The sequence below is a fragment of the Neopelma chrysocephalum genome, unplaced genomic scaffold (assembly GCF_003984885.1).
Source record: "Neopelma chrysocephalum unplaced genomic scaffold, ASM398488v2 Primary Assembly neopelma1_23, whole genome shotgun sequence".
In the NCBI taxonomy this organism is placed as follows: Eukaryota; Metazoa; Chordata; class Aves; order Passeriformes; family Pipridae; genus Neopelma; species Neopelma chrysocephalum.
In genome coordinates, this window is record NW_020897691.1 from 15447166 (window position 1) to 15470875 (window position 23710).

Sequence of the window (23710 nt, forward strand, 5' to 3'; positions counted from 1 at the left end):
AGTGTTGTGAAACTATAGCTTAATCTGTGTGTTCTAGGTACTATGTTGTTGTACTATGCTGGCAAAATATTCCTCACACAGATACAGCTTTTATCAGCACAGTTTGATTGTGGAGTGGAGAAAAGGATAATTGCGAATTTTTCTCTGATACTTTCATATTGTCAAAATATATAAGGTATATATACAACACCTCTGACAGTTCTGTATAATAACTACTATTCTTTACATAACCTGATTTCAACTACTATGGATCATTAGAAAATTAAAGAACTATAAAATCAAGATATCATCTGTTTATTTGTGCTGTCTACTTGCAATATATGTAATGTTGAGATAGTTGCTTCCTTTAATCAAATCACTGTTCCTGCAGATGATGAAAGATTAATAGCAACCTTTATTTTAGAAGATGAGGGCACCAGAAAGTCTAACAAGAAATGAAATTCACCGTTTTTAGTAGATATGATAAGAAGATCCTCTGAAGAAGACGTTTAAGATTTCAGGAGATAATATGCAATTTCTTAAGTATTCCTTCTTGTATAGCTATGAGTCCCCTTGGGAAAGAAAGAGTCATTCATTCTTTGTCCTGAAACTTTGACTTTCCAATTGCTTGTCAAATGTCTGGCATGTAGGCAGTTAGATTCTTTCTTTTCTGATTTAGGTGTCACTTAGCTTCAGTTCTCAATCTCATGTTTTAAATGGGGGGGGGGAGGCAAGTATTCTCCCTTACTTGGACTTTGAATGTTGATATGTTTGAATTTGTTATGCTTTGCTTTTAAATTTTGTAATTCTGCATATTGGTACTTATGGTATACAGTGATGAATAATATAGGGCTGATACTGCATTTCTTTGTATTCAGATACCATTCAGCTGAGATGAGCTTTCTTCAGTCGTGTGCCTAATAATGTATTTTTAGGATTTTCAAAAAAATGCTGCACTATTTCATATTTTGTACTCTGGTTGGTAAATATCTCATGTGGCTGTAAAGCAGTATAATTTATTTCCTTTGGTAACTAGTGTTTGGAATGCCTTCTACCCAATTCAACTTCTAGTGTCTGTCTGGAAGGGACTTTAATACATGCACAATGAGAAGTCTTAAGTTTTGAAACAAACTAGTATTCTAAACACTTTTATTAAGTGTTACCATGTAATGTTGAAGTCAAACAATTACAAATCGATTGAGAAATATAAGGTAGTGTTACAGTAGAAATTTGTGCTTCACTTACTCCTTTTGAGTTCACTGTCCCTATGGCAACAGCTGGAAAGAGCTTTTTCTAATTATGCAAAGTTTAAGGTTTCATTAAAATGGAGGGGTTAAAAAAAGCAGCTCCTAAATTTCTACATTTTGTGGCTTGGAAAGGAAACACAAATCTGTTCTTTGTAGACCATTTTTTGCTGACTGTTTGTAGCTTTCCTAAGCACTGAAGAGAAATTTTAATATAAGGGTAAGCTTACTGGATCTGCACAAGAGTGAAATTGTTAAAAGCACTGATATTTTAGAAAATTATGCAATAGTTTAGAAGCTATAAAGACAACTCTTACAGAATTTCTTCTAAAGTTGGAAAAAGGAATATGGGCAATGCATTTCACTGCAATAGTAGTTTCCTTTGCTTTTGAATCTATAAGAAACATATTTCTAATATCCAGTGTTGCTTATAATGGAATTTTCTTTATAGAATTCTAAGTTATGGGAAGAACTGTTTTTTGTCTCTTACAATATAAATTGAGATACAAGGAATACTTTTCTTAAAAGGCAAGTTACATATATTGTTTTAGAGTTTAAGTAATTGTTAGATTAGTTTTTACTATGAAATGTTATAATGAGTAGAATGTATTTTATTCTGCTCTTATACATATTAATTTTGCTATTAACCCAGGCATAAGAGCATTTCATCATTCTTCATTCTATATTAATATAACAGAAATGGCAGTGTTCACTACAGAATTTCTCGGTTTAGAGTATGTTGGTTTGTTTTGTTCCTGAATGATAGGAGGCCTCTCAGGTTGGTGGTATTGATATTGGCATTTAGTTTTTATTTGACTGGAGCCATCAATCCTGCTAGGACTCACTACTGGTAAAAAGGGATTGATTTTTACTGTAGCTGAAACAAGCAAGTGAGAATATTTCAGTAAGTGCTTTAACATTGTGAACTTAAATGGCTGTAGATTTATGAGTTCTAATTTGTTTAGGGTAACCTGTGTTGCATTATGACAAATCCAGTGGATTCTGCAGAAGACTTGCTTTACGTTTTACGTTTTGCTTACTTCGTTCCTTGCATGCTTTCTGTGCCATGTCACTAAGCCTCTCTCATAGGACTGAAATTAGTCATGTATTCTAAACCTATTTAGCTCTCATTAAGAGAGCATAGTATGGTCAAAATTCGTGCTGCAGTGTCTTGAAAATTTATCCAGATGTGATTTAGTTACTTACTGTTACACACTAAACTGCTCTATCTGTCCCCAGTGTCTCCCAGTGAAATGGTTGAATTGTCTTGGGTCAGTGTCATTAGAACTGCTATATAATAATAGGGGGCAAGATGCACACTGAGACAGGTTTCAGGGATATCTGGAATTTTAGACTGATTCCCTCAGTGACCCAATCACTGAGCAAACTGCTTTTTTAAGGGTACCCTGACAGCATCACAGTAAGGATGTAACATTTCCTGTGGCAGACTACTGACTTTTTTACAGCTTGAACGTATCTTTAAGGCTAAGGTAGAAAGACATTTAAGCTCTTGTTCTGAGGACTTCTTGTATAATGACCAAAAGTGATTGCATGTCTGTCTTGAGACTAATCAGTAGGCATTCTGGAAGATCTGTAGGATAAGAGGAAGCCACAGCGTTTCAAAATATTTTTAATCGGGTTTTTTTCCACAGAAGGAATTAACTATACCACCTCATTTGAAATAACTAACCATTCATTTGCAACATGGTGGTAACTTTTATTTCATGGAAAGTATAGCAGTTTCCATTCCTTACTGGAAAGAAGCAGCTCTTTAGGGCAGTGAGGGGGAACATGGAGTTTAAAAAGTCCATCTGAAACCATTTGGTTTTGGTTTGGGTTTTTATTTTTTCCTTAGTTTCATAATGACTGGTGCCAGTAGCAACTTACAGTAGCCTTTTTCAATACCTATATGCTTTTCCATTTACAAGGATTACTGTTCTCTTAGCCAATAGATGGCCATCCTGCATTTATCTAGAAAGTCAGAGCAAGATCTGCCAGCTGCAATGACACGGGACAATGTGGAGCTTGACAGTTTTTTCTAAACTTCAATATATGGTATTGAAAAAGGTTTTCCACTGTCTGTACTGGCATCAAAACTTTTCTGCTGTGAAAATAATGTTAGCAGTTGCTTTGATTTTTAGCAGTGAAAAGTTTGGCATTTTAAAATTTTAGTTTCAAATATTTAAATGAGTTCTTTTTGATGTCTAAAGAGGACATGTGTCTGGGCTAGAAAGAAGTAAGTCTTACTCAAGTGGAACTAAATTCCACTGAAACATGTAAGCATCTGGTTAGTGGAGAGGGATCTAAAGGTCTGGAAAAAACTGTTGGAACTCACAGTAGCTACTGATCGAGGATTTGCATAGAGCCCAACAGTAGCAGACAAATAGACAAGTAAACTTGGCACAGTGGTTTGAATTTAATTTGGACTCGGTCACAAATTGCACTGAGGCCTATATTTTTTCCTGTAGCTCTTCCTCATACTTTATTCAGCCCCATAACTTTCATTTATCTCTGTGTGGTTTTCCCTTCGATTCATAAGTAGGTAGCTATCAAACTGAATGGTTTTCTCCAGGTTCTGCAGAGGAGGAGGATGCATGTGTTACACATGTAAAAGTGGAGAAAAAGTATTTAATTATTATATTTGTTTAGATACCTAGCTTTACTTAATTTAGAATACAGTTGCTGATGCAAAAGCACTGTAAAAACATCAAGTGAATTAACTTGTTTTAAAAAAGCAGATTTGATACAGCAGCTGTGAATCTGAATGGTTTTCAAAGTACTTCTCAATGTGTCATCTCCTCAAAGGATAGGAAAAAAGGCTTTTCAGACTGAACACGAGAGTATAGCCAGCATGCTCTTCAGTACTTGTGAGTGTGCATCTGACAATCTTGAGCCTGCCATTGCAAGAAATGCTGACAAACTGAAGTTCAGCTGAGGGAACTGAGATGGTTAGTGATGTAAGTGGAGAGGCTGAGGAAACTCAGTGTGTTTCATGTGGAGAAGAGAGGTCTAAAGATGGACTAATGTACAGTTGGAATTACGTGCAAGATGGGGGAGGAATACTTTTCTCAGATGGCGAACAAAATGACAAGAGATAAGTCATAGGTTGCAACAAGGGAAATGCTAATTGGATGTAAAGAACAAGTTCTTCTTAGTGGGGCTGATTAAACAGTGGAGGAGGTTTTCCAGAAACGTAGTGGAATCTCCATCCTTGGGGTTTTTCAGAATTTGGTTGGACAAGGCCTAGCGTACCTGGTTTAAACCTGAGTTTAGTCCTGCTTTGAATAGGTGTTTAGAGCTGTTGACCTCTGTGAATCCCTTGCAATCTAAATTTTTCAGTAATTCTATGAATATGGAGTTGGTTTTTATTGCAGACTATTCAAGAGTTGTAGGCCCAAGTTTAGAAAACATTATAGATCAACCCTGTTTTATCAGGGATGCTGCTGGAAGTGGTTTGAGACAGAGCAGCCTTAGATTATATTGTTCCAGTCTGTTTGATGTTGCATAAATTGAGACGAATGCTTCCTAGAATATACTTTTACGTGTTTCTTAGAAATGCTTTTGATTTGGTTGTTTTAGGCAGTCGCTGCTCTTATGCACCTATTCTAGCTGTAGAATTGGCTTAATGTGTAATCCAACAGGAGTGTAATAGGAGGGGAATATACAAATGATGCAGTCATACCATTGATCCAATGCTGGCTGCTAAAATAATATAACACATGGCTCATAACTCACTGCTGAAATTCAGCTTTTGGTCTAGCCATGCTTACAGGGTCTGTAATTCAAATTCTTAATTACAGTTCTTGGAAAGTGGGCATAATTTATGTCAGCCTGTTTCATTGTTCCTCTCAGTTTAGCAGTAAAGTCTTTGATTTCAGAATAATGCAGTTTCAGACTTCTTGCACAGTAGGATCTTCCAGTCCCCTGGATATGATACAGGTGAATGTACCCAAGATGATTTGAGCTTATGCAGCAGCTCATTGCTGCTGAAATGTAAGGAGTATCCAACAAAAAAGAAAGGTATTATCTTCTAGTCAGTCAATCATTTGAATTTGACCCAGAGAAGAGGTGGACAAATACCATGGCCAGAGCAAGAAAGATGCCAGAATTGCAGTGTCTAGGAGCAGAGTGGAGAGAGAAGGCAAGATATGTCCTCTTACTGAAGATTTTGGTCTTTTCAGCTTTCTCATGTAGTTTCACCCATCTGCAAATTTGCAGATGACACTAAGCTTGGGGGGAGTGTCGATCTGCTGGAAGGCAGGAGGGCTCTGCAGAGGGACCTGGACAAGCTGGAGAGTTGGGCTGCTTCCAGTAGGATGAGGTTCAAAAAGGCCAAGTACCGGGTCCTGCACTTTGACCACAACAACCCCTTGCAGTGCTACAGACTGAGGACAGAGTGGCTGGAGAGCAGCCAGGCAGAAAGGGACCTGGGAGTTTGGATTGACAGGAAGCTGAACACGAGCCAGCAGTGTGCCCAGGTGGCCAAGAAGGCCAATGGCATCCTGGCCTGTATCAGGAACAGTGTGACCAGCAGGACCAGGGAATTGATTCTTCCCCTGTACTCAGCACTGGTGAGGGCACACCTGGGGTTCTGTGTCCAGTTCTGGGCCCCTCAGTTCAGGAAGGATATTGAGGTGCTGGAGCAGGTCCAGAGAAGAGCAACGAGGCTGGTGAAGGGACTTGAGCACCAGTCCTGTGAGGGGAGGCTGAGGGAGCTGGGGTTGTTTAGCTTGGAGAAGAGGAAGCTCAGGGGAAACCTCATCACTGTCTACAACTACCTGAAAGGAGGCTGTAGCCAGGTGGTGGCTGGTCTCTTCTCCCAGGCAGCTATCAGTAAGACAAGAGGGCATGGTCTTGAGCTGTGCTAGGGGAGGTTTAGGTTAGATATTAGGAAGAAATTTTTTACAGAGAGAGTAATCAGATATTGGAATGGGCTGCCCAGGGAAGTGGTGGATTCTCCGTCCCTGGAGGTTTTTAAGATGAGACTGGATGTGGCATTTAGTGCCATGGTCTAGTAACCACGGCAGTAGTGGGTCAAGGGTTGGACTTGATGATCTTGGAGGTCCCTTCCAACTCGGCTGATTCTATGATTCTATGATCTCTAAGCACTTAGTAAAGGAGCATGCAAGGTTGACTTACTGCCAGACTATTAACTTGCAGTGCAGGTCTTTTATCTCGTAGTCTTCTCATAGGGGAAGATTCGTGTAACAATCTTATCCTCACAGTGAGTGAGAATAGCGATAGTGGACTTCTTGAGTATTCCTCATAAGTGGACTGGAAACAGAAGTATAAAAAGCCAAAATCAGCTCAAGATGGTTCTGTGCTTTCCTTACTGAGGTAGCTTCTGCTCTGGACTTGTGCTGCAGGAGGCAGCTGACAGATCTAAAAATGTTAATGCTGGAGCTTCATCGTATGCATCTGGAACACTGAGTGGCTCTTGGCCTTGATTTGAAAAGGTTCATAGAGATTTTGGACATATATATTCAGAGAATTTTTTCTGCTTTTTCTCCAAAAGAAAGTAGGCTAGACTGAGTGTTAATTCTGGAATTACTTTGAAGAGTTGAATATCAGAAAACTTTTAGTTGGCTGACTAGCCAACTTTCATTTGTATTGAAGCCAGTAGATTTTAGCTAAATATTTTGAAGCAGTGTTTTCTTTGGGGGGGGCGTGTTTATGAAAGGCCTTAAATACTTTGTTTTGGTAAAACTTGATTATTTTCCATTTGTATGTTCAAATAAATGTTATTCAATTAACAAAGAGCCGAGAAGTTAAGAAGAGTGAGATGAATTACCTATGGAGTCCTTAATCTGAATGAGCACAATTCTCTCTTTAGCAACTAATTATTTTCTTTTTTGTCATGCATAACGTTTTTACCACAAATCATTCTCTTAGTTTGGTAGTCTGAATTATAGGAAAAGTTCTGATTTTGACACGTTCAGTAACATTACCATCCTGCACTGCTGATTTAAGTTACCTGGTTATTTTTAGGTTATTTTAATTGATCTGATTGAAATTGTTGTTCTTAAAATATGAATAAATACAGTGAGGGACTTTTTGCCTACAGAGTAGGGAACTGTGAGTGCTTTCTGAAAGGAGTATGTGGAAAGTAAAGGGAATACTTGGAGTTACTCAAACGTTTTGGATTTCTTGTGGCTTTTTGTGACACATACATTCACTACTTAGTGAATACCAGAGAAAGTGTAATTTGATCGTGTAGCCACGTTTGGTAAATACTAGTTTTGTGGGGACAGCCTGTTCTGTCCATAGGGGGAAAGCTCACTGCCAAAATCTAAAAGCTTTCTCTGTTATTTGGTTCGCTGTTCTTTTGCTCTAGAGGACTGAAATACAGATGCATGTTACTTGTGACACTAAAGCATCTGTATTGGCGTTAGTTGCTGTAGTGTTTGGTTGATAGGATTTCAAACTATACTTTTGTTAAAATATGGCTAAATAGTTACTTGAGAAAATATTTTGATAGATGATTTTGCAAAACTTTAACACAGGACCAGTGAAACATTAAAATCTGATGTGATGCCCATAGCCTGCTGCTGCTTAGCAACTGTTTGAATACTTTCTCAGGTCAGTTATATATGAAATCAAACTATTTGTGTTCTGTTGTTTGATGCTTTCTTTAACAGTCCAAAGCTACTTCCAGTTTTTCTGTAAATGGTGTATTTTGAAAGGGATTAGCAAGTCTTCCACACAATTTAAACTGGGGTAAGGTTGAAAAGACTAGCTGAGAGCTCTTTAAGTGTTAAATTTGCGTTCCTTCCATTTGGATTGTAAATGAGAATAAAGTACCTGTAGCTAGACATACTTTTAAAAGAAACATTCCAAAAGCTTATTTCTTTGGCACCAAATAATACTTTTTTCCTCTAGGGAAGAACACTAGGGAAGAAAGCAAGCATTAGCATTCTGTGAAATGGTTTTTCATCTTCAAATTATAGTTCTGAGAATGATCTGAGCTGACACAGCTTCTGCCAGCCTCTGTTGCTCCTGTTGGCACAAGTGTTTGATTGCTACAGTGATGAACAAGGCTAGGAAACTGATTAAGGTTACAATTAATCTAGCCCCTTCAAAAAATGGGGTTACTAAATAGACTAAGATGTATTCTGAGTAAATAATCCAATTTTTTCATCCAAGTGCTTGCTCAAGGGAGAAAGGGAAGTGCCAGCCCTGGTGCTACTGAAGAGAAAAGCAGGATCTTTCCCTTGAGAAAACCTGCGCCTCAGACTGTCCTATGTGCCACTTGCCCTAACCATCATGCCATGCCTGGTATAAATCTATTTAAATTACACATATAAATGATTTTGATATTAGTGTTTTGTAAGGAAACTTTGATATATACCAGGAGTGATAGTTCCACAATGTAAGCTTAATTGACTGGTTAATTAATGATACTGAGTTACGAATGCAAGTCAAGCAACTTGAACTTCACTTGAATCTTCATTGAAACATGGGTGAAAGGATTTGTTTTGTACTAATGAAGGCTTAAACTGTGGATGTGAGTTCAGTGGCTTGAAAAGCAAGAGCTTGTGTGATGACTCCTGGGAGGAAGTTGTGTGGTGTGATGACTACACATGACAGCTACGAAGAAGTAAACCAGCTTGTTCCTTCCCCTTCTAGTGCAGTGCACACAGCTGTGGGTTGGTGATGATCAATCGTGGTGCTTTGTGCAATGGCTTTCCTGTAAATTAATTTGATCACAAATTCCACCACCAAGCTTCAGACTACAAATGTGTGTGGCATATAATGTACATTTTGACATTCAGGTAACTGTGGATACTGTATAGGAAAGAACACTGAAAATGGTAGGCAGTGAAGTTGTTTTGCTCTTAAATCATACAGTTTGTAACTTGTAATAGCTTACAGACTAGCTCAAAAGCTATCCTTAGTATCTTTTTGCTTTTCTCTAAGCAGATAATCCCTCTAAAGCTGGTGTACTGCTCAGGAATTTTTCACTTTTCTTTTGAGTGCTTTGGGGCATTGTCGAAGTAGTCTGTGAATCACGGTGAAATGCTACATGAATATGGCTTCAGCAAGCTGAATGGGGGGGGGGTTGTGCACATTGTACACCGGTGCTGAAAGAGCCCTTACTATAAATTTTTGCCAGATGTTAGTATTCTTCTTTAAGTGCCTGCTTAGTATATGGAGAATTAGAGATTTTGACCCTATGACCTGGAAAAATTCTTGTTGTTTCACAAGTTAGAATTGCTGCTATGTTTTAGAATGAAATCAGCAGAGAGACTGCGCTGATAAGAGTTTTTGGAACATGATACAGTTCAGAAGTGTAGTGTTTTGCCTAGTGCAATACAAAAGAAAGATGATGAATGAGCTGTAGTATGATAAGAAGAGAGAAATTGTCTCTTTGGTTGTGTTCCAGTATGTTAAGATCATAGTGTGCAGTTCTCTTCCTGGCATTACTGTGGACTTACTGCATTATGTTAGGCAGGACTTGAGTGATGTGTGTGCAAATGCATGTCATATGGCTTAAATGTGATGATACTAATGTTTTACTCTTCTTAACTTCCCAGTGCTTTATGATTTTTTTTTTCCCTGTAAGAGTAATGTTATTTTATGTGTATTTAAAGCCTTTACTTAGTTAGATCACCATTAATATAGACTGCTCTGCAGTAGATATATGAACTGTTGAACACTACACACCAGTTTTAGACACAAATTAATAATAATTAATTAAAACCAAGATATATTTAAAGCAGGTGCTATTTCTGGAGTTTGGCTGTCACGATATGACTGAACTGGCATTAAGTAATTCAGAGTATCACAGCTATTAATTTGCCTTTTGTACATTCGTGCTTCTTTGAGGTCTTTTATTCAGTTATTGCAGTGATCTGTCTTTTCCTTTGTAGAATATGATGAACAGTACATAACATGGCTATGAGGGCAAAGACCCAACAGCATTATTCATAGCCATGTTATTGTTCATGGTAGCCCTGTAGCAGGAAATGAGAATTTTAAATACTTCTTTTATTGTTATTCTAATATGCGCATTGTCAGAAACTCAGTTTAAAAATTTTGTAATGAGAATTACAAGCCTCTCTTGCTTGCCCTGTGAAATGTTATTGTATCTCATTGGCTGAGTTAGAAACTTAGTAAAATATGTTTCCCTCCGTGGCCTGAGGAGGTTTCGGCACTGTGCCATGACAACTGCATTCAAAAACATTAGTGTTACTGTTGCCCTTGCTGCAGTACTATAACAACCCTTAGACCAATAGAATAAATGAAGGATGGAGAAATCTCTTGGCTGGTTGACTCTATTCTGGGAACATTACAAAGAAAACAAGATTCATTTAAGTCTTAGAGCAGAGGTGGTAGTTTCCTCCAAATCAGTTTTCCAGACCTGGAATTTTTTTCTCCAGCTTCTGCTTATGGCAGGAGTTAGCCTTATATCCTTTATATTCCTTTAGACCCTTGTAGTTAACCTTAGTCTTTCCTCAGTAAGAGGACTGAATTGTCAGCCTTTAGGCTGGCTACCTCTTGCCACTCTTATTGGTAACTCATATGGGCCTATACTAACATCTTTTGAATTTGTTTCTAACATCTTTTGAATTTGTTTCGTCTGCTTGCCTAAACCATAGCTAAAGTTACCTACTTAGCTGGTTTAGTCAGTCAAGAGATATAAAGGAAACAGGGCAAAGAAATAATAAAAAGACCATACTTGCCAAATGTGACTGTCTTCTAAATAAGAACATGCATGTTTTGATTTGAATTTCAAAGAACTGGAGAGAGTGTCAAAGGTGCAAATAGTCCTGCCTTGAAATGTGTGCTTTGTTTCTTTTTGTAGTCATATAAACATTTGAGAACCAGGTTTTGTTTGAGTAGGACTTGCAGATCTTTGTTTCCTGTGTCTTTGTTTTCTGACAGTGGACACCCCTGTCTTGCTGGGCCATGTTGCAGTGACCAGGTTGTGCCAAAGTGAGTGGCTGTCTAGGCTGGGCCTGCACATCTAAGAATATAGAAATTTAAATTAAAAAGTAAAGAGTGGGGATTAGTCCAATGAAATCAGGGAAATAATTAGAAAAACTTCCTCACAAAACCAGGAAATAGCCTGTGCATTATGTGGGCCTAAGAAAGAGAGAGTGATGCAAATGACTTATGATTTCTTTCCCATAAATTAATGTTTTCAGTCAAAACAGCAAGAAAGATTCATCATAAGTTTTAAATTATTTGGGATGAGTTTTTTGGTTTTGTTTTTTTGTTGGTAGTGGTTTTTGGTTGGTTTGTTTGTTGTTTGTTTTTTTTTAGAAAAATCTCATTTTTTATATACTAGGTGTGCTATAACAACATTTTAGGCCAATATTATAAGCAAACCATTTCTTTCCTCTAAGGAAAAATGTAATTCAAATACTAGAAAAAGGGACGCAGCATATAATGTGAATAAGAAAACAATTGGCATCGCTTGTTACTACAGGGATTTTTGTCAATATGTTTTTCTTAATGTAATTGTATGCACACAACTTGCTGTGCAGCCTGACTTCAGCAACATCATGTAACTGCATGAAAAAATTCTAAAAGCGTTACTTAGCTGCACCAAAATCCAGTGCATTAAAAGAGTTAGTTATCTTTGACTTGGACACCACTGATATAAAATGCTTTAGGTCTGAAGAGGCCTGTAAAGATCAGGAACATCTTTCAGAGGGTCAGGTTGCTCAAAGCTCCATCTAACCTGATTACTGCCAGTGAGGGGCACCGACAACTCTGAGCAATCTGTTCCAGTGTCTCACCACCCTCATCACAAATAGTTTCTTCCTTATGTCCAATCTAGATATATGTTCTTCCAGTTTAAAATGATTACTCTATGTCCGTAGCTATGGGCAATTATTGAGATACTTTGATTCTGGAATGTTCTCCCTAAAATGCTGTCATGTCCCTTGATCTCTCATTAGCTTCATTTCTGACTAACAGTTGTAGGATAATGGAACTTTTTGGCATTTCTTAGCGATACTTGCTTTAATATCAGTATGAAACACAGAAATAAGTCTTTCAAATACCAGTCTAGTCACAAGCAAAACCACTGTAAGATTGGGTTACATAATGGAAGCTCTGCTCTGAGATTTGTAATGCTGTTGTTGGCTTCTGTATGGAACTGCTGAAGTTCAGCTATTTGCCTGGATACAGAGGCTTTCCAGAGCTCTGTGAACTGAATAACCCAAAATACATATCAGAAATTGAACTACCTGGCAAGCTCTAAAACATGGTACAGCAGGAACAGGGCTTATCTTGTTTGTTCTCATATGAATCTTAAAAAAATATGGTAATACTGTCAGTGGGAACATATTAAAAGTGCACAAAGTTCACTCTCAGACTTTCCATCTCTGTGCAAATGTGACAACAGGATAATTTTACATTCAGCAATATTAGGTCACTATAAGTGAAAGCAAAATCATTATATATCATGCAGGTAAATTAGCTTTTCTTCAGCCTTTAGAATTCTCTCATCTTAGAATTGGAAATACAGTAATGAAATTGAAATTTTTTTCATGGATAAATCTGAGAGTTATTTCAGTTTCAAACCATGTGGGTTTGAAGTGTCTCTCTGACACAGTCTTCTGAGTCACTGAGAAGGGTTTAGTGTTAACAGTATTCTTAGTTCTGAATTGACGACACTTCTTGCTGTTCTCTTTAGAATGAAAGCTAAGGCTTGCAAAGTTAACAGCAGGCTGAGGGTAACTTTAATTTGTGAGATACTTTGTAGCTATGCTGTAATAGAGGGTGATCTCTTCAGTGGTTGCATGGTAAAGCGTAAACACCTTGTTCCACAGAATCTGTTGGCTCCTCAGTACGAAACGCAGCAGTTGTTCTTTACTGCAGTATTTCAATGTGGATTTGATTCTCTTTGTGCGTGGTTAAATCCAATTTCAAACTGTTCCCATCTAAGTTTATTTCTCTAAGTAATATTCTTCTTGTCTTATAAAAAGAAATTGTTTATGTATAGTTTTGAATAGAGCTTTACATTGAGGAATCCTGAGGTATTCCTGGTCATGTGGTCTTCTAAGAACAAAGAGCAGCATCATGCCCTTCCTATATGCCGCCTCAATGGTGGCCCTTCAGATACTAATCACGTGCATCAGTCTCTTACTGAAAGGTTTGATATCTAGTGTGTGTGCTGTCTTGTTTTGGTTTTAAACTGGGAAATTGCTATTAAAAACTACTGCTAAATACCTAGCTTGCTAGAAGTCATGATTCTTATTTCATCAGATGTCTGTTGCATTTAGCTGAAGATTTTTAAATGAAACATGAGCCTAGCAAGCATAAACTGAATCTTACCTGGTTTCTGTGAAACTACCACGGGACTAGTGACTCTAGAGTTCAGATTGACAGCTCTGAAGCAGCCAGTCATGCTGGACTGTGGTTTTTAGTGGTGGAGCCAGAAGTCTGCAAGCTCTGCAGATCCAGGTCTAATTGGAATGTGATTTCATATTGTTGAAAAGGGCATTTGGAGCCAAAGAGCCTTTTTGAGATAGGCTTCTGTGTACTTAGGCTACAGGGTAGTCCCCTTTGGCCCAGAATCAGCTATTGTAGAGGTTCCTGAAGCTGTTGAATGAACTTGTCATTCACATTCATTTTATTGCTGCTGTTAGGCAGCAGTTAGGTTACTGGCACATTCCCTGAACATCTACAGCTTTTTGGGGGTAACTTGTTCAAGGAAGACTTTCATCTGATTTGGACTGGTCAGATATAAAAACTTCACAAACTGCTCTGGAGCCAGCTCAGAGCAAACTTTTAGAATTGATTTCTATGTAGTGATTGAAAGTCATGAAAGCAAGGGGATAGTGACAAAGTAACACTTTTGGGTGCTTGTTACTGTACTTGTTACTGTGGTCACAACCAGAATGTACAACAGACCTTGTATCACAATCTTAACACTTTTTTGACTCCGAACTATGATGGTCTTTGTTGGCTGTGACTCTGACTCTTCTTTCTGTTGCAGCTTTTACCGAGCTATCTCCTACTCATCGAACTATGAAGTAGTAAAACACTGGAAAGTGTTTGAAACTTCCACAACTAATGATGTTTAGGGAACTAGGTATGGAGAAGGAAAAGCATAGGTGGGAGACAGGGATAGGAGTAACTTATTAAAGTTCCAGTGTGCAGTCTTGTGTAATAGGCCTGGTCATGCTTACAGGTACTATATTGATAGCGTATTACAATTCAGAAGAGAGATCCCGGATTCGTGAATGTTACATAAAACTCTTGGTGCAATGTTCAGCAGCAGATGGAAAAGCCAGCAGAGGTATTGAATGTCAATAATGTTGTCTTGTTCCTATGTAAAGCCCTGTTGAGCCCTTCTTTTGAGTACTGAGAACTACAGTCCCCATATTTCAGGGAGCATATATTGGTGTTACAGAAGGTAGTGTGAAGGTTTTATTTTAATTTTTTTTAATCAAGACAACACTTTTCAATGAGGCATTTAGGAGACAGACTTACCAGTTTGGAGAGGTGAAGGTTGTAGGAGGATTTATGAGTGAAGCTTGCAAATTCATGCACATAGCGAATGCAGAACTGTTATCAAATCCTGCAGCCTTAGAACTGCGTAGCACTCAGCACTTACAGGACAAGAAGTTCAGAAAAGTCTGAGGAAGATTTTGGGATGATGATTATTATTTTTAGCACAGAGTAATAAAATTCTGGAATTCTTTGCTGCAGGGTATTGGAAGAGCAGATAATTTCAGCAGGTTAAGAAAAGGAATTTGATGAATATGTCATCAAAAGTTCTGTAAAGAGAATAGACAGGGGACTGCTCTCTGGTTTCCTCAATCACAAGGTTGTACATGCAGAGAGAATGAGAGGGATGTGCTACAAAGAGGCTCAGGCTTACATGTTCTTCCTGAATATTGCTTTTTGTTGCCTCTGTTGCAAACAACACTGAGCTAAAATGACCCTTTTTCTGGCTCAGTAGGATATTTATGTTCTTACATTAGTGCACATTGTGATCAGAGAATCTGTGAGAGATTATAACATATAGTTAGATTTAAACTGGTTGTTTTAAAATCACTGCTTCATTTTAGGAAGGCTTTTTATCTTTGTCAGTCATCAATCAAAAACAGACTTTAAAGGAGATAAGTGAATTGAAGAAAAAAGTTAATCATCTTCTGTGTAGACTATGTCGTTGTCATTGTTTTAATTTTTTTTTCCAAGTTTTTTTAATAAAGACTGTTCATAGGTTTTCTTGCCTCTTTCTCTGACTGGAATTTTTTTTCTGTTTTTTTCTCTTCCTTCAGCTCTCAAAACAGTTGCACTGGAAATAATGCATACTTTTTAAAAACAAAACTTCTTCAAAAAACCTGCATTTGACAGTAGACTCCAGGGAGTTCATAGAAGATTATCTTTATGGAAGCTTTATGCTGCAGCCAAAGTAGAAGTTTGAGGGTGCAGAAGGAAAAAAAAAAGGTGGAATATATTTCACAACTTTCTCATTGTTAATCTGTGGAAGAAACCTAATGCCATCACAGTTGGGGATGTGAAGGTTAATACTTGGTACTTGACCTTCTCATGAATTAATAATGGAATTTTCATTCATTGGGAAGCTGACAAATGGAAGCAAAAATGCAGATGCATAGAAAAGAAAGGAGTAAAACTACTTAAAGGTAGAGAGATTTAATTATCCGGGTAAAATTAACATGAAGAATATTAAGACTGGAATCTTAACACAGGCAGAATTTAGAGTTACTGTGGAGTTCATTAATATAATCAATAAAATACTCTGACTGGGTTATGTAATGCAATTTTTCACTTCCATATGACATCTTAGAGTTGCCATGAAACAGGTGCTGCAAGGCACATAAAAAGTGTATGGTTGCTTCTGAGGTGAAGGAAATGTTTCATCTAGATAGATTTTTTAACATTCTGAGACTTCAGCTTTCTGAGTTTCATCAAGTATTGTATTTAAGAAACACATGGCATTCAGTAGTCTTGATTTTTATCTTCACATATATTTCCAGTGCAATTTAATAGGTAGAGCCCCAATTTTCAGATTCATGTGGTTATTTGATAGCAATTAATTGCACTTTTACTGTATTTATCGGGGAATAAAACTGAAGAAAAATAGCATGCCTGGGACTTTCTGCTTGTGACCTTTTAATTTCAACCTGATTAGATTGATTTGGTTTGGTGCAGATGGACAGCGGGACTAGTATGTTCTCTTCTCCACCAGAAGGCTGTCTCGTTATGTAGAGCTTTTAGCGGTTTTGTGGGAATTGTGTGCACAGGAAAGCACGTGAGAAGTGTTGCTATTAAACAGTTGGGTGTGCCCTGGAGAAGAGTAGAAAGAATTGAAAACGCCTTCTCAACTGTCTTAGAGGTGTTTTTCTTTCCTCGCCTCTACTTCATCTCCAGTAAAAATGAATTAAAACCCTTTTTACAAATCTGAAATCTTTTAGATCCAGATTTCTGTTGTTAACATACTGTGGGAGGAATACAGGTCAAATTTCAAACTGTCAACTCTAGCAATAGTTTGAGACGAGCTCAATAACTCTTCTGATAGATTTTTCTCTAAGAAACCATATTCCTGAGGAATTCTCTATAGTGATCTTAGAAACCTCATGTTTAAAGTGCTCATGTAGGAGGTTTGCCAACATATTGCTGAGCTATGGAAAGGCCAGCTATGCTCTGGTAGAATCCACAGAATGACATGCAGTAAAAGAAGGTGGCCTTGTTTTTAATAGATACTGTAAGGGGAGCAAAAAAATCCAACACAAAATATGTAAAAACCATTAATAGGATCCCTTAATGTGTACATTAGCATGACTGACCTAGCAAGAATTAAAATAATTCCCAGTCAAACAAAACAAAACCCTGTTTTTTTAATTGCTCAATGTGAAAAAAAGTACAACCTCAACTAACTAATTTTCCTTGAAAAAGAAATTGTATAACTGCTCATAGTTTCCAAGGAAATACCTGACAGATTAAATCTCTTTAAATATTTTATATGTGCACACTTTTGCTATGGGACCCATTATAGTACATTGTTATTCAGGCCAGGAGTTTAAAAGACATTATGAAATGTGTTAAATCAAAATTTATTTCTGGACATTACTCTTTATAATGAATTTGGAGGAAGAAAAATACCAAGTCGTGCTTCAAGGTAGGAATTGTTTCCAGGTATAGTCCCTTAAAATAAATTTTCCATAGAAACAGATTATTTCTTTGAACTGTTGCATTTTCCTCTGACCTTGCTCATCATTAATTATATTGTGGTAGTGTTTTGGTTTAATCCAAATCAATGATGAGTTTGGGGAGAACTCTGAGTCATGCTTATTTGCAGTTCTGATTTTTATTCAGTTTTAGGGTCACACAATGAAATCAGGTTTATATCCTCCCTGTTCCTTCATGATCTGGTTTGGATTCAGAACAGTGCAGAGTAGAGATCTGGCAAATAGGTAAATGGAAGTGTCACTGTTTAGTAGGTTGAGGATGAGATCGGTAACTATCTATGATGGGCTAATTTTATTAATTTTTTATTTATTTAGGAAATGGATGGTAGTGAGTGAAGTATAACTTGTGGGTTTTATAATATTCTTCTTTAAGCAGAGAAACTGGTGAAGAACTGTTGATATGGTTCAAATTAGCCATGGAAAAGCTGAGCAATATATTAGAACAATTAAATTCTGCTAGGAATATTTAATAAAGCAGTTTCTGTCATCCAGTTCTCACACTTTCTTTTAAAATATGCATTTAAAGCATTAGTGATGTTAGTGTAGGCTTTTTTATTCTGTCATTTTACTTCTTAATCTCTTTTGCAGAAAGAATATGGGACTCTGTGGGAGAATGTTCGTTTCAATATTTTTTCCTTTACAAAATTACTCTAAATTTTAAGAAAACAAGTGCATATTTAGGCTATCTGATATTTGACTCCATGTAAACTTTCAGAAAAAGTCTGTTAGGGGAGAAGACAATTTCATTGTTTCTTGCTGTTTAATTTCTAATTTATTTTTTTTATTGTAGTTTCTCAGAGAGTCATGCAATTTTGGTTTTGTTATTCTTGGGTTTTTCTTCTTTCCTGCTTGCAAGTTGTCAGTGACACAGTTAAAACTGTACAGTCCTCCATGGAGCTAGGAACCTATTTCTTTAAGGAAAGTTGGCCTTACATGCAGTGGTATCTCTTGATTTTTATTTTTCTTCCCTCCATTTACTAGGCACATATGGTGAGAGTTTCTAGTCTCATGTGTAACAAGAATATGCAGTTATAAGTGAGGAAGGGAAGGTAGGACTAGTAGATATGGAAATTGGTAAGCAAGAGGTTGGAGAGGTGGGTTGCAAGAGATGAATATGGCATTTATTGTCTGATTTTTCTTTATTTTTTCCAAGCAGTAGGGATACAAAAATACACTCTTAATTAATATTCCATATTAATATCAGTCATACTTTATTGTTCAAACCACTTGGTGTAAACTTCTCAATGGAAACTAAACTGAGGTTGACCTTCTGTTGAATTATTGGAGTGAAACGTCAGAATTGAGGTCTGGCTGAAAAAACGGTCCATAGAAGCTTTTTGACTTTTGTTGGCTTAGTGTTTGTATAGGCACCTGGATAAGATAACAGGAGAAAAGTTGATAAATATATCAACTGCTCAAGAAAGCATGGGGCAAGGAAGGGAGAAAATAAGTTTCCTTCTTTGAGTTATTCAATGGATGGATGCATAGTTTGGGAGAATTGGGGAACCACTTAGTCCTGCTGAAGGAACCTGAGATAAGTGTAGAGGAGTTGGGTGGTTTGGGGTTTTTTGTTAGGATTTGGAGGTTTTTTTCAGTCATTCATATAATTGCTTGTCTGTTTCTACTGTCTTTCTGCACCTCTTGGATTCATCAAAAGAAACACGAGAAATCCTTTGGCTGTTAATCTCAACAGGCAGTTTAGCAGCCTCTACTGGGCTTTTATTGCAACTTGTTGCATCTGATTTGCTGTCATTACAACAGTCTTTTTATGCACAATGTCTATAATCTGCACCATTAATGCTACAAGGAAATGCCGTCCTCTCTGCACTCACTCTCTTAAGAAATACTTAAAGCCAGGTTTCTAAATAAGCTTTTAGATAGATTACTTTTGTAGCATTTTAGCCATGTGAGTAAATCACAGATCAGATTAAAACCACAGAAGAGCACGTGCAATTTACTAGATGTAGCTGAAGTAAAAAGGGACTTATAAAGGTTGCATTGATTTGAGTTTGGGGAAGGTGAAGGTGTGCTGGTTACTGAGGCAATTCTGTGTATTTCCAAAAGCTGTTCTCCTGAACTCACAAAGGCTGTTTCCAGAATGGTAGCTGACCATAAATGGGGCTTCAGTCATTATGACCATATCATAACTTCAACTGGAATTATTCTATACAGCAGTTATGTTACTACCGGCACAATTGCCTGTGATATTTCTTACAGCATGGACTGGATGTGCAGTTGCAGTAAGAGAAGATTAGTAATGAACAAGAAATGCAGATAACATTCTAGTCTGTCAACTTCTTTGTAAAGATTTTGTCAGGTATAATTATCTCGTAAGGTCTGGTTTGGCAGAATTTACTCTGAAGAACACTTGCTTTATAAGTGTTTTGTGAAAAGTCAGTGTGATATTAAGGTTTGTATTGAGGAATTTCCTCTATGTTGAACATGTGCTCTGTCAGAAGAAAGGAGACTTTAAAATTTATTTATTTATTAGCTAGCTATTCATCCAGCATTATAATGGCCTAGTATTTGCCATCTGAATCATATTTCACGTTGTCATCTTTGAGTTTTTTAATAAACAAGAGAGGCAGTTTATTTTGCGACTCGTACTCATGGATCTGAGTAGCCTTTGGGAGATGACACATTGTTTACTTTGGTTTCAATAGTTTTCACAGAATAGAGCTTCACCAGTAGCTCCATCATGTTATGATTTCCAGGCCTTTTAAGTTGTCTGGGGATCATGCCAGTAGTCTTTAAAAGAACACAGCTAATTAATTCTTCCGGTTACTTAGTATTTCTGGCATAAATGAGCACTAGGATCTCTCTGTGTATCTCTTTTCAACATTATGAAGTCACACTGAAGGGTTTTTTTCGAAATAGCTAGAAGCAGGATGTAAAAGGATCAGTAAATGGTCATTACTACAAGAATAACTTTATCTTGTACTGCACTCCAGTATTTAAAAGTTTTACTTTGTAATTAAACTCTGATATTAATGGGTTTAGGAAGAATACTTTCTCTGGATTTTCCTTCTGGTAATTAATTTCTTGGATAGATTTTTCTCTTTACTTCTATTATGCTGTATTGCCTTTATTTTTATGCCCAAGTCTCTGAATGAAGCCGGAATGTTGCTGCCAGCAGTTTCCCTTACCTCCTATTGGTACCTTTTTCTTCTACAGTCTATTTACTGGCAGTCTTGGCTGTTCACTCTTGCATCTGTGCCTTTTATTTGCCACTGGTATATATAACTTTCTAACAACATTCTGCATGTCCTGCTGCTGAATCCTTAGTTCTGTGGCTGACGACAGCACTACGTGTTTGTTCCTTTGGCATGCATCTGTCAAAGTAGCTTTCAGTTCCTTTAAGCTTTCCTCTAGAGATGGAGTCTGAGTCCATTTTGTAGTTTCTTTGCAACATCAATATTTGGGGAAAAAAACCTTTTAATCTGTCTTTACTATAGTAGAGAGGCCTCATGAGGCCTTGTTACTTTCTGCTTCAGACTTCTGTAAGGTTAATAGTCTTTTGATGCTCTGCAGTAGGTTGGGGTTTTTTTAAGTGATGATTGGAGAGAGACCTTCATATTCATATGATAGAAGTGCATTTTTTTTATGTTATGTAGTCAGTGCAGCCATATTAGTTGCTTATTGTAATTGAAATGGAAAAAAACCTCCTTTTTTGTTTTTGTGAATATGTTGGAGTATATTTCTCTGTGAATGAAAATAGTGGAATCAGAGCCTACTGGGTTTATTTTTATCCATAATACGGTAAATGTAATCATATTCCACCATGTTGCCACATTTGATGCACATGTACAAAAATTTCTTAGTAACTTCAGTAAAATTATAGAGTGGATGTTAATTCTAGCTCTTTCTGCACTAACTGCCTGCATCCATCTTGGTTCTAAGCCACTGAAACTTAAAAGTACAGTAGTAAAATAAAAATAAGCAGTCTCCCAAGTTTTGCATGCTACCAACGCATAATTGGACTTCAGAAGTGTTGGATGATGCCCCATAAGTAATTTTATGTCTCATGAAGATGCAGAAAACTTTCTCTGTAGCACTACTTTGAATTTTAAGATAATGGTTATAATAGTTGACAGTTTTAGAGTAATAACTGGAAATTGTGTTTTATTGAGACTACAGACACTGAAAAATGAGCTAGAATACAAAATATTTTGTTGAAATGAAGCCATTAGGGTGATGATGGGGTTTAAATACTGTTTTTCAATTTATTCTGTGTGGTTTTTTGAAAACTCTACATGCATTAATCTCTTTCCATGGAGTTTTTGCTGTAACAACTGTGAAGGTGCTTTTTTTGCCCATCTGATAAAATTTACATAAAGAGTAAGTACAAACTTCTTAGTACTGTACAGGGAACTTGAGATGGAGATTATAGAATTTACTGTTCTGATAGAGTGTATTGTGATATGGGTTGCTTTAATGTAGGTTAGAGAAATTGGAAAGAAAAATAAGAGGTCTTAGGAGGATTGAGAGGGGACTAACTATTTAGTAGGAAGTCTTACGTACTGTTTAGTAGACAAGGGGTGGAAAAATGGCATTTGCTACTGAATTATGGTAAACCGATTTTCTTCTTTTAATGGAATCCTCTGTTTTTGTGGACTTGCTGTGATCTTGTCAGATACAAATTTTAATTAGGGAAGTGTTGCAGTACAGTTATTGATAAACTCATGTTTCATTTTTTTGTGGAGTGGTTTTTTGTTACGTCAAAAATACCTGTTTTCCGTGTCTCAAGGCTTTCCTTTCTCTTCCAGAAAATGCTGGGACAGAAGAGATGAGTACTCCCTTTACTAAGGCCTAAAACTGCCTGTTGAAAAACAATCCTGACCAGGCAATATACGAATGGCCCAAGGAAGCCAGCAAATTGATATTCAGGTTTTACATGACCTGCGACAGAAGTTTCCTGAGGTACCTGAAGGTGTTGTATCCAGATGCATGTTACAGGTCAGTGTTCTGTTGATGACTACGAGTAAGCAGCAGTGCTTATTTTAAGCATTCTGTATGGGTGCCTCCTTTGAAAACAGTTGTTTTTCTTACTAGTTTTCTTTATAAGTGAGACAAATACAACCAATTCCTTTATTTTGCACAGCAAGCAAAGTGTTAAATTGGCCTCTCTTTTTCAGTGTCTAATGAGGGGTGGCGCAAGGTAAACCAGTTTATAAATCAGTAATCGGTGTGTGCATGGAGACTATGGTCTCACCAATCAGTATGCTCATGCCTTTTGACCATCTCAAGAGTCAAAACTAACTGTGGCAAAAGGAGGGATGCAAAGCCAACTTGAGTCCAACAGGGACAATTTAAGGCAATGCTACAAAATGCATTATTTTTTAAATTTTATTTTGGTTTTGATTTGAGGTTTAGAGCAGGTCCAGAAGCAACTTTGCTATCTAGTCTCCATCAGACTTTGAGGTAATTAGTGGGCCCTTGCCTGCAATACAAGTTGGCCCCAGTGCTTTCCACTCCCAATTCCCTTGGCCTGCAGAGACAGCAGTGGTGGCCTTAGGTAACTTCTGCAGCAGCAAGTGTGATGTGGGCACACCCAGATTCTCTGTCTGACTCAGGCTCAATCAGGCAGGACTAGATGGTTGTAGCTTAACATCCACCGTGTAAGACCTGAGTGGGTGTGATGCACTGGTGTGCTTCTGCCCAGTGCTTCCCAGGGCTTTGGCTGCCAGATGGGCTTCATTTGTTTTGCTGTAGCTCTGGAGTCCATGTGGCTAATTAATGAATTTCTATTGGGCTTGAAAGTAACAAAGCGTTTTTCACAGGTGCTGCAGTTAGTGCTAAGACCGTGGACTGATGTTCTCAACGTCTATGTGCTGTTTTTAATGCTGCCACTATCAGGATATGTGCCCATGTTTTGTATCAACTTCTACTCTATAATATGACATTACCTACTTCAGCAGATAAATCAGTATCCAAAGTCCAGTAGGGACTCCTAAATGCCTAGAGTTAACAAGTGCTGATAGACTTACTTAACTATGTTCCTTAAGCATGTTTGCTTTGCATTTTCCAGAGGTTCAAAGCATCCATACTGATTGAATTTTTTTCATTATCTAAGATACTCAACCTTTGAGTACTCAAGTTAATGAGAGAATTATCTTAATATTCATACTGATAATCTGTAAACAACACTTGATTTGAAAAATGATGGGTCATGGCTTCCCAGAAGCTAATAGTCTCTGGACTATGACTAGGACATCCATAGTTATGAGTCAACATCCTTTATATCACAATTGTTTGTCTTGCTATTTATATGTATTTTTATTTATGAAATACATATGTGTGTACTCACAAATG

General features: G+C 37.3%; 1 protein-coding gene across 3 annotated transcripts in view; it reads left to right on the top strand.

The window, feature by feature from the left end:
• The window catches only part of TAB2 (TGF-beta activated kinase 1 (MAP3K7) binding protein 2), a 62661-nt gene that overhangs the window by 20030 nt on the left and 18921 nt on the right, over positions 1-23710 (top strand). For all 3 annotated transcript variants that reach the window (XM_027687869.1, XM_027687886.1, XM_027687877.1), the window contains exon 2: positions 22165-22354. Coding sequence is in view for 1 of the 3 variants with exons in the window: in XM_027687886.1 (XP_027543687.1) it covers positions 22253-22354 (102 nt within the window). In the remaining 2 variants the exon portion in view is untranslated. The remainder of the gene's footprint in view (positions 1-22164; positions 22355-23710) is intronic.